This window comes from Mus caroli, chromosome 11, assembly GCF_900094665.2.
Source record: "Mus caroli chromosome 11, CAROLI_EIJ_v1.1, whole genome shotgun sequence".
NCBI lineage: Eukaryota > Metazoa > Chordata > Mammalia > Rodentia > Muridae > Mus > Mus caroli.
Window position 1 is genome coordinate 62,088,351 of NC_034580.1, and position 11,808 is coordinate 62,100,158.

Consider the following 11,808-nt stretch of genomic DNA (forward strand, 5'->3'; position numbering starts at 1 on the left):
GATGGGCTGTGTGGAGGAGGTTGTTAGAATATCTCTTTTGTTCCAGGGAAGGAGAAAATGGAAGAGTGGGCAGGGATGAGGAGGAGGAGGAGGAAAGAGGAGAGAATTTTCCCAACAGGACGTCAGCGGTACCATTGTTCTTTATCTGAGCCTCCCTAGAACATGGCCGCTAGGCACATGGTTCCTTTTAAATATGCAAAGGTTTTTATGTTCTTACCCCTCTCCTCCAAATTAAAAAAAAAAATGCTTCCCTTCCTTTCCCAGGAGGAAGCACTTAGGCCCCTCCTCTTGGAGCCCCTCCTGAAGGAAAGGACTAAGTCCCATGATAGCTTCCGGGTTTTCCTAGCTTGGCCAGGAGCCTGCGGTCACCTTACACCCAGACAAACATGTTGAGTGTCCTCCAATCCCAGATGCTCAGTTTCACAAGTCCAATAAAACTTACAGAGGCCTGGAGGGCAAGCTGGGGGTGGGAAGTTACAAGACCTGATGAAAGAAGATGGGGCTCTGTTTGGCAGAGAGCCCAAAAGAAGCCTGCTCGCCCTGGCAGCTTTCAAAGTTGATCTAATGAGTCTCCAGGTCACCTTAGGATTACTAGCATGCGTGTCTGTGAGGGAAAGATAGCCGTGACCTCACTTCTGGGGTATACTCTGCACCCCACATAGGTGCGGGAGTTGGAAAGCGAGCTGGATGCTGAGCAGAAGAGAGGAGCTGAAGCTCTGAAGGGGGCCCACAAATATGAGCGCAAAGTCAAAGAGATGACTTACCAGGTAGCAAGCTCCAGACCCCTGCCCCCAGGCCTCACTATGTGGGGCTGACGCCAGCACTGGGAGCCAGAGGCTGAAGGTCTCTGCTCTTGTTTATAGGCCGAGGAGGACCGCAAGAACATCCTCCGGCTCCAGGACCTGGTGGACAAGCTGCAGGCCAAAGTGAAGTCCTACAAGAGGCAGGCAGAGGAGGCTGTGAGTACAGGAGGTCCCTGTGTACCTTGTCACCCAGTGGGGTGTCCTCATGAGGCCTGAGTGGGAGCTACTACCTGATCAGAATTACTCAGAGAGTCCCAGGTCTGACCTGGCACCTGCAGATCACACACAGAAACACCCACCTTTTCTGCTCCCTTGGTCTGTGGTTTGGAATCTTCTCCATCTCCAAGTTTTCTGTACCCTCATAACTCCCCAACTTCTCTTGGCCACCTCCTTCTCCAACCTACATCTCTTTATCCAACCCCACCCCGGTTCATTCTATCCATCCCAGAGCATCTTAGTTCACTCTGGTGACCTTGCAGCATCCCAACTCTCCCTGACCAGACCAGACCAGACCAGACCAGACCAGACCAGACCAGACCAGACCAGACGACCACCTACTGGCACTGGTTCCTGCCCTCCTGCTCTGAAATACCCCATCTTAATGCTTATCATCTCCTCCCTCTCCCCTCCCCGTACTCTACATTCCTGGTCCCCATCCCACCCCCAGCCTTCCTCAGCAACCCCCTCAACACTCCCTCTATCCCAGTTTAACTGCCTCCTGATCAAACAGGTAAAATCAACAGGAAAAACAGGAGATGGACCAACACCAGTGCTTTGAAAGATGTCTTCCCTGGGGCATTGGGTCTGAGGGCTATAAATAGCAAAATTTCGGGGCCAAGATGAGAAGTAGCTTTTCTCATTATAGAAAACAAATCATACAGGCTGGTGACACTGGCCTGTGATCTCCAGCATTCTCCAAACGGAGACAGTCTGAGACCAGCCTGAACTGCATGGAGATAGCCTGTCTTTAAAAATTAAATGAAAAGAAAAATATCAGCATAGTAAGGTTAAACTAGCTGTCTTCAAGAAGCTCTCTGATTTTATAGCTAAATATGTTAATTAACTCTCCAAAGTAAAAGGGCCCTCTAGAACGGAGCCTTTCCTGCACTGTCTTGCCTTTGGGACTGTAGTATTGCCTGCAGAGCATCTCTCAAGACCAGTGTTTGAAGGAAGAAATGGCTGGTGTATGGCCTCTGCCTTTGCCCTCCTCCTTCCCTGCTCAGGAGCCTGGTCAGTTACTTTAAATAAGAACACCAGAAACAGTTAAGAGTAGGGGGATTGTGCACATCAGATTAGTCGAGTCCCAGCAGGATGATGCAGCACCATATAATAGTCTGCCCAGATACATGACAATTATCAAAAACAAAACAGAAGGAGCCTAGACCTTCAGGTGCTTCGAGAGTACCCTGGAGCTGGGTCATCTCTGGATTATGTGCATGGGAGAGCTATTGTGGAAAGGGAGTTCAGGCGACCATGTGATGATCCTTGGAAGAAGAACAAGAAGAGCTTGCAAGGAGCCCCTAGTTAGCATAACACCCCAGCTGTGAGCAGGATGCTTTCATCATTCTCAAAAGAACTCATCTTCCCTCAGGACTGTCAGAGGAACCAAAGCTCACACTTTCCTGGTTCCCCTGACTCCTCAGAACCCCAGAGTCACAGAGAGGTTCCACAGCTGAACAGCCTCCATCTTCTTTCCATGCAGGAGGAACAAGCCAACACACAGCTGTCCAGGTGCCGGAGGGTCCAGCACGAGCTAGAGGAGGCTGAGGAGAGGGCAGACATCGCTGAGTCTCAAGTCAACAAGCTAAGGGCCAAGAGCCGTGATGTGGGAGGCCAGGTAAAAGCAGACACCCGAGAACTGTGTCTTCCCAACAGGTTCGTCATACCTAAGGACCAACAGACCAACCAGGGAGAGCTTAGAGGATGCCTTTTGGTGCCTTCATTCTTGCCACTGGTCAAACATGCACTTGCACCATTTTAGCATAGACTTGTATACCAGGCTCTTGCAAGAGACACAGGGAGACAGACATGTTGTCCCCCTGTCTCCCTGTTGATAGAGATGCAGTCTAGGAAGCCTCTGCTTCTCAGGTGACTTGTCCTGTCCCTAGCAGCTTACCTGGTTTCTTTGTCAACACAAAGGGAGACAAAGCCATTCCTTAAAGCCATTTTTCCGAAGTTCCAGAGTTTGCACCTGTTCCCCGTGACGGGGATGCTGGCTCTCCCGTGGAGTTTGACTCACTTCCTGTATACAATTTCTTTTCTCCCACAGAAGATGGAAGAATGAGGCTCTCCCGAGGCACGTTGCCATGGGCCACCTCCGGGAGAGCAAAGGGAGACTTGAGAAAAATAAACCCTCCTGCAGATTCAGCATCCATGCTCTGCTGTGTTTGTTATTGTGGGGTTGAGTTCCAGATTCCTGCCTGCTTTGTTGTAGACGGAAAGAAAGTGAGAAATGGGGAAACATGTTTGCTCCTTGCCTCTAGTAGAAAAGGTGAACCTGTTGCCAGGTGAACGTCCAGTTTCTACAAACACCTTAAAATAAAGACCAGGTTAGGGGTGTGGCTCACTGGGAGGGCATTTACCTGATAGGTGGGAGAGACTCTAGTTTCCACCCTCAGCACCACACACAAAAGAAGTAAAACTCAAACCAAAGACCCTGTGTCAGGCCACACTCAATGCCTGTTAAAAATCGTTCTTCCCAGAAAGATGAAAGCTAACAAGGGTGGGTGACAACAGAGATATACAGAAACCCTAGCACACTGTTTCTGAGGAAGTGAGTGGGCTCCGCCACCGTAGAAAGCAGTGTGAAGGCTTCCACAGAAAGCAAAAGCGGTGCCATGGTACTGCCCTGCCCTCTTCTGAGATCAGGATCTTGACAATGAAATTGCACTTCTGTTTCCCTCTGACTTATTCACAATATCCAAGATATGGAAGCATCCCTTGTCTAAATGTCTGTGCTGGATGAATGCAGTTTGCAAATCTGTTGTCCAAAACAATGGTGGCCAGAACTGGGGAGATAGCTTAGTAGGTAAAGTGCTTGCTGAGCAAGCCTGAGGACTGAGCACTCGTGTATAAGCCTGGGAGGGATAGTGCACACCTGTAACCCAGTGCTGAGAGGCAGAGGCAGAAGGACCCCTGGATCTTATTAGTCAGTTCATTTACCCAACTGGTATCCTCCGCGTTCAGTGAAAGACCTTGTCTCAAAAGATATGTTGAAGAACAATAAGAGAGGATGTCATACCTGGCCACCACATACTCACATGTACATATATACAATGACACACACACATATCATGCAAACACATACAACAGTTGTGCCTGGATATGCAACTGACTATTCTTCAGCCTTTAGGAAGAAGGAAATCCCGTTGTTTGTGGTAGCATGTATGAACACAGAGGACACCAGGCTAAGCGAAACAAACCAGACACAGACAACCCTTAAATGATGTCACATGTGTGTGGAATTAAAACAATCACACATAGAACCAGAGTGGTAGTTAGAAAGGGTTAGAAGTTGGAGGAAATGAGAAAATGTTGGCCAAAAGAAAATAAATTTCAAGTGTACGTGATGAATAAGTTCCAGAGATATGGTGATGTGCACAGCAACTCAATATTTATGTGAGGTGCTGAGTTCAAGAGCATCGCACATAAAGAAACAGCAACAAAACAAGTTATATACCCTAGCACTATAAAACTGCTATTTGTCTATTATATATTAGACCTCAATAAACTTAAAAAATAAATTCTTCAAAAAAAGAAAGAAGGTCGGGCGTGGTGGTGGCACAAGCCCTTAATTCCAGCACTGGGAAGGCAGAGACAGGTGGAACTCATGTGAATTCAAAGTCATCCTGATCTACATAGTGAGTTCCAGGACAGCTAGGGCTACATAGACAGGCCATGTCTCAAAAAAGGGTGGGGGAGGGAGATGGAAGGGGAGAGGGAGGAATAGAGGAAGGGAAGGAGAGAGAGAGAGAGAGAGAGAGAGAGAGAGAGAGAGAGAGAACACATTGGGTAACTATTATTTTCTTCTTAGGAATACATAAGTCTCGCAAATTGGATTTTCTGTCTTCTCCCCTAAATCATCAGAAGGTTGAGTGGGCTCAGACCACTAAACATTCTATTCATGTCCACCTCTTCTCCACCTGCCTTCATCCTTTTCAGGATGCCCAAGGCAAAATGTCAAAGGGACAAACTGGACCTGGAGAACTTCTGACTTTCAAAGTTCAGGCTGAGACCGGGTCTACTCACCATCCCCTCTCCACCCAAACAGAAACCCGTTGGTCTCAAGTCTCTCTTGGGTCCTAAAGGGCACAAGATTTTTGATTGTGCTGATTGGCTGGTCCTGGAGGATGGTATGGGATGAGGACCATGACAGAAAGCGTATGAGCCAATATTAGATACAGACCTCAGCCTGACCCCTTATGAGCCAATATTAAATACAAACCTCAGCCTGACCCCTTGCAGACTCTTCCTATGCGACCTTGGATTAATGTACGTTCTCTAGACTTGACTTTCCTAATTGGCTACCTGATCTGTACAGTAGCCAGGACACAGGCTCTGGCGTCCAGCCAACCTCAGTGGAGGAATTCTGATACTGTCGCATGTAAGCTGTGTTGCCTTGGGCAAGTGGTTCTTTCTTAACCTTAGTTTATTAATTCTCTAGGGTGGGAGAAAAACAATTACAGCCATGAATCTTTATGCTTTAAGGATTGGATTTGACTTGATTTGTGTATAAGTGTCCATGTACACATTTATATGTCTATGTGCACATATACGTGCATGTGCAGGTACCCATGGAGGCCAGATGAGGAGGACGAATCCTATGAAGATGGAGTTATAGGTATCTGTGAACCACCCAGTGTGGGTTCTGGTGTCTGGCCTCCAGTCCTCATGACTGAACAGCAGTACACGCCCAACTAGGTCTCTCCCTGCCAGAACTCCATCCTTCCCAGTCTAAAGTTGCTTCGAGACTTAGTCCTCAGTTTTTCCACATGCTAATGCTAATCAAGCACTTCCAAAGTTTATATTTGAGATGCAAATAAAAACATGTAAGGAGTACACTTGGCCTGGAGCCTGACATACAGAAAGCACTCTAATATTTTTCTATTGTCATGGGAAGGGTTGTGATTTCACCCTAGGAGGTTGGAGGAACACAGGACACAGGCCTAGCTGGGTAACAGTCTCTGAGTCTGTGACTTTCTCTATGGGTCTCCTGTGGTTTGAGGAATTAACTTGCCATGCCTGGAGTCTGGGAAATTGTTATGGAGCCATCATCCCTCTTCAGTAGCCTGAAAGATGAGATCTGGATTTCCACTTCCCAGATATCCCCACAGTTTACCTGGAGCTCCGCAGGAAAAAGTGACTCTCATTTCTCTGCACTGGGTTTCTGGTCCCTGCCTGGATCTCTGTTGAAGGATAAGCAATGCCTATGTTCTTCATAGAATAGTGTTATGTCTTTAATCTCACATCATGGATCCCAAGTGTGCTCACCAACTGGTCCTCTCATTCTGCCCCCTTCCTTATGATCTCCCCACATCCTCCCCCACCCAAAAAAAAAGAAGAAAGGAAAAGAAAAGAAAAAAAAAATAAAATGAACAAGAGCATTTTGTGCTGTCCGTATATTTATTGGAGCATGGTCGAATCCCTAGTATCTAGCCCTCCAAGGGAAGGCGAGTCTTTCTCTATCTCCACCCCCACCAGAAGCCATCAACTGAGAACTGTGCAGCCACAGAGAAGGGCAGCTTCCTTTGCCCAGGGTTATCAACATGGCTTCAGGAGACAGCCATGGACATGACTACAGCCCCTGGCCACATCAGGACCACTGACCCACTCCTGGATGGCCCTCAGCTCCCTTAGAGGGCTGCACATGCCGCCCACACCAACACCCATCTCCAGGCAGCAAAATCCAAGGACATCACCAAGGCATCAGTCAGCAGCATGGACTACACAGGTCCACATGGATCTCAGGCTTCATGGTGGCTTGGGGCAGCAACCTGGACCACAGACACCAACATGGTCTCTATAGTGGCAACCACAGTGGTCCAATCCAGAAAGTGAACCTTTCCTTGTCTTGGGTCTCTGATGAACTAGAGTGACGTGTTCAGGGGCTGAATCGTATTTGTGTAAGCTCCAGGCTGCTGCTACCCTACTGTGCAATGAGAACTCATGTTTCCCTCAGCATCCCACCCCCCTCTCCTGTCACAGCCATCATGCCTCCAGTTCCGCCTCTCTCCATACCACACACACTGCTCCATTTTCTCTCTCCCGCCTCTCCATTACATATTTGTTCATCATAGGGGCACCCTTACTGTTTTATAATCACTATTCAGCTTACTGAATGAGAGGGAGGAAGAAAGACTGACTGACAGATGGAAGGATGGACAGATCTATAAACACATGGCAGTCTTATATGCCAAGCTAAGCCACCAAATATACCCTGTAAAAATTAAGTAACATGATAATTTCCTTCCCTGGGGTTGAAATTCCTGAATTTCATGTCCTGAATTTCCCTCCTCTGCATCTACGTGTTAAGGTCCAACTGGAAACTGGGACTAGTCCTGAATCCTTGGGTCCTTTTGGATCCCTAACTCTCCTCCAAAGTGCAGATGAAGAGGAAGGGAGCCTGCCACAAGCTAGGGAATACACAACATGGAAGCAAGAAAACTCAGTTGTCCTAGTACATCTGTACTTCCCAAAGTCTGTGAGCAAGTCAAAAAAACACCTCAGCACGGAATAAGAAGTCTGATTATCCATCACTTGCCTGCTTGTTGGACTTGCAAAAAGATTCCTATGTAACAGTATGCAAATGTTTCCCAACTATGCATCCCTGCCCCAAATGAAGGTAGCATCATTGCTGTTACTTGGCTACCAATAATGATAATGATAGTTCTGCAGTTATTACTATTAATTATTATTCAGCATTAAAATCTAGGTATCAAAGGTGGATTTTGAGTCCTACCAAGCACATTGAGGTCTCCTACCCAGGTCTAAAGCCCCCTCCAAAACAGGACTTTGCTGCCACCTTCTGGCTATGGAAAGAAATGCTTTGCCTTATGCAAATGATCTGGGGGGTTAAACACATGATTTCTTGGAAGAGTGGGGGCCAGAGGTGTCCTTGAGAATCATGATTGTCTGTCTGTTCCTGGTCCCTGGTTCTCCGCATGAGAAGATTCAGATTGGTAATGGTAACTGTGAATCTGTTAGGACAGTGTCAGAGCCAGACACCCTGACACCAGGTCTATTGGATCCCAGACCAGGGCTCCCTCAAAATGACTATCCAAGCATCAATGAGACTTGTGAGACCAGTGGACCATGCCACCAGACATAAGAGCTAGTAAGGTTGAGCAAGCCCAAACCCCAGGAAATCTCAGATTTGAGAATGGTAGGCATGGGGCCAGCTCCCTGCCAAAGCGCCTGATCTGGAACACATAACAATGATACCCCACTGCAAAGACCATGACATTCAGTCACATAGGATAAAAACCTGGAGTTCTCCATGTTAATGAGGTATCTAGCTAGGCCCCGAGTGTTTAGCCAATAAGCTTCCCTCCCTGGGCATTCCTTCCCTCAGAAGGTATCTAATTCCTGGTTCACCCCAAGTAAGATATATACATTCACATCTTCAATCAAATAAAGCAGTTTGGACAAGGATGGATCAGATCCTTCATCAAGGATTGCTGAAATGGGAGGCCTTTATTTTAAAGAGCTGCAGATAAATATCTTGGAGAAGGCTTTCTTTCTTCCAGACCCTCCATGCTCTCAGCACTCACTGGGGACCAAACCAGATTCTGCCCCCAGTCCTGGGCTCAGCTATCCCCTTCTTGCCTGGTGCATAGGGAAAGCACAGACCCTCAGACCCCCGTTCTCAACTCCTCATGGTCCACAACAGCATCTGTGTACACAGGAGGCTGGGGACAGCAATATTCATTACAGACCCCACTGTTTCTCCCATGGAAAAATTCAGGTGGGGCCCCCTATCACAGACTGTGCTCTGCCTCCCCTGAGAAGCTTGCAAATGGAGCTCAGGCACCCCAGTGGCCGACAAGTAGCTCAACAGAGATTGCTGTTTATGGATGGCCCTTATTTCACAAGTAGAGGAGCACAGGACCAAGGCCACAGCCTGCTCCAAGGACCCCTTTCTCATCCAAGGAGCCTCTGTCAGACAGGAGATGATGCCTTGGTCCTTCAGGGGAAGCCCCTGACTTCTAGCAAGGATGAGTAGAAAGCAAACAGCAGTTCCAAAGGTAAGTTCTCTTTAACTTTTCTCAGACCCAAGAGAAAAAGACTAGCTAGCTGTTGACTCTGCAGGGCTATACCATTGCTACCCCTCCCCACCCTGTTCAGAGCACCCAGGAGGTTGACAATGATGTGCTCCACTGTCGTGTGGCTTTGGTTGGGTACTGACAGCAGGGAGGCAGGATGGGAGAGCAGAGGGAAAGAGGAGACTGGGTCCAATTTATCCCCAGCATTCTTTGTTACAGCCAAAGCACCCATCGCCTATCAGGCGTCCCAGTCTTCTCTTGTCTCCAGGTTCTGGTAGGTTCTTCTCACTTCCTGAGAGCACCGATACATTAATGGCAACCTGAACTTGTCAAGTGAAGCCCTGCTGGGCCTGTGGTGTCCCACGTTTGGCCTACACCTTTGTAAAAAGTCTCTTCCTCAAACATTCTCCCTAGTGCACTAACTTAGATGTGCTATCTGCTTCCTATGGAAAATGGCTAATGCAAGATCTTCCCTATTCTACACATGTACATTATGGGCTTATAGATTTTCTGATGGAGGTGCCTGAGCCAGGCAGAGTTCTTGCTGCTTCCCAGATATCAAGATACCACAGTCCTATGCAGGCAGGTAACAATGCATTCTGTTTCCTTACATATTTCATCCTGTCCTCAATCCTTACTAAAAACTGCCAAACCTACAAAGAGGCCATTCATCCCATCAGAGTGATGTCAGTGGTAAGCAAGAACCAGTTTGCAGCGCCAATTATAAAATGCAGGGATTCTGTGAGCCAGCCATTGAAGTCAGGCATTAGTAAAAATCTTAGGTCGTAGAAACTTAGAGTTAAATGACTTGCATTAAAACAAAAGCAAGATATTCAAGGCCAACCCTTCTTAATGACCTATGACGTTTTATTGCCTCGAATCTCTTGAGATTATCTACCATCATGAAATCTGTGTGGTGGAAAAGCTATCTAATGATGTGCGTTTTCATCTCCCCACTTGGTCACGTGATATCGCTTCCCTGAAATTAATTGGCCATGGTGAGAATATCACACCATGAAAGTTGGCAAACACTACAAAGTACAGGTAAAGGCTTGTAAGCCCATTAGCAGCATGTCGCTGACAGGAAACAATGAAATACAGGCAAAAGGAACCTACAATCCTGTCTGTGAGAGATGCTGGAATACGGAGAGCCAACCCCCAGCCTAACCCTCTAGCCTATGTCAGCTTAAGCAAGGTAGCTCATTGAAAACCTGTGAGAGGAGCGATTTCTTCTGTCTTCCTCGGGGCAAGGTTGGAGAGAGGGCAGAAAGGACACGGAAGAGTCTCCTGTGAAGTCCCCTCTGTGCCGTTCTGCTCCTGGCCTGAGGACTGAGTCCAGTGTTTCAGAAGGTCAGCTCCAAATATCTACGTGAAAAATAAATTTACTAGCTCACCTAAACGAAGTTCCAAGAGCAGTCAATCTTCAGGCTGCCTGCCTTCTCCAAAACAGCATGTTCAGATGTAGGCATTCAGATGATTCATTCTCTCTCTCTCTTTCTCCCCCTTTCCTCCCCTCCCCCTCTCTCCTTCCCTCTTTAAACCAACTGTATTTCTAAAATTGTATTACATTTATGTGTGTGCACACGCCTATATGTGCATGTGCCATAGTGAACCTTTGGGAATTACAGGAACACTTCTGGCAGTCAGTTCTCTCTTCCATTATGTGGGTTCTGGGGATTAAACTCAGGTACTCAGGTCATCAGGCTTTTAGGCAGTGCATCTGAGACCTGCTGAGCCATCTCCCAAGCCCTAAATCAAGTGCGCCGCCAGAAATAAATAAATAAAAGTTGCGACCGTGGTTCCAAAATGAATGAACTTAGAACTGACATTTTAAAATCCGTTGGTTGCATAAAGGCACTTGCAGGAAAGGGAAAAACAAAACCAACAGAACTGCTTTGCTTCAGTTGCTGAACATGGTCCCACGTTCATGGGCAGGAGGTGGTAGGAGGATGCGGAGTCTGGCTGGTCAGGTCTGAGTCACAGGTCCTGGAAGTGTGAGTGTCATCAGCTCCTTCCAAGCACCATAAACTGAGAGTGAGGAGGGTGGTTCCTAGCCTCCCACTGGGTCAGGTTCCTATTTCCAAAGAAACAGCAGAAAAAAAGCAACAGATGTTCCTTTTGTGGCTGGAGACCATGCTGAATGAATGAATCTGAGCTTCTTAAAGTTGGACTGACTCTGTCTTTCCTATGGGTCACTGGAAGGGCAAAGTGACACAGTGTCTGTAACCTCACAAATGCCAGCGGCCACTTCCCTTTCTTTCCCACTCACCCTCATTAGTCTCTTTCCTGGGAATGACAGTGCCACTCCATAAGACTCTGACAACATGGGACATGTCTCTCTCCTTGCTCACTGTTGAATCAGCCAGCACTCAGGGCCAGCAGACAACTCTCATCTTTCACAGCTTGTACCAGACTCCAGCCTCTCCTAACATCTCATCATTTCTTCCTCAGCTGATGTCTCCAGTTGAGCTCAGTGCTGCTGGCTGCTGACAGCAGGAGGGAGAGACTCTTGCTCAGAGTCAGTGCCCCATAGTCAGGAACTTCCTGTCCCATGAGTCAGGAAGGACAGATGTGGGTGGGGCTAGACAAAACATCTGGACCCACAAAAAAATCAGGACATGGCTTCCATCTGAACCCAGGGCCACCCACAGCAAGCTGCTGGCTTGGGCAGGAGGATTGCTCCTTCTGGAGATGTGTCAGCCAACTCATTTGATTAACAATGAATTAACTGAGGTCCTGTGTCC

The 11,808-nt window shown here is 47.6% G+C and overlaps 1 protein-coding gene across 1 annotated transcript in view; it reads left to right on the top strand.

The window, feature by feature from the left end:
• Myh13 (myosin heavy chain 13) overlaps positions 1-3,153 on the top strand; it is a 51,153-nt gene extending 48,000 nt beyond the window's left edge. The window contains exons 39-42 of the mRNA XM_021176266.2: positions 663-767; positions 864-959; positions 2,506-2,640; positions 3,073-3,153. Of these exons, the coding sequence (XP_021031925.1) occupies positions 663-767; positions 864-959; positions 2,506-2,640; positions 3,073-3,087 (351 nt within the window). The 3' untranslated portion in view covers positions 3,088-3,153. The remainder of the gene's footprint in view (positions 1-662; positions 768-863; positions 960-2,505; positions 2,641-3,072) is intronic.
• Positions 3,154-11,808: the final 8,655 nt, after the last annotated feature.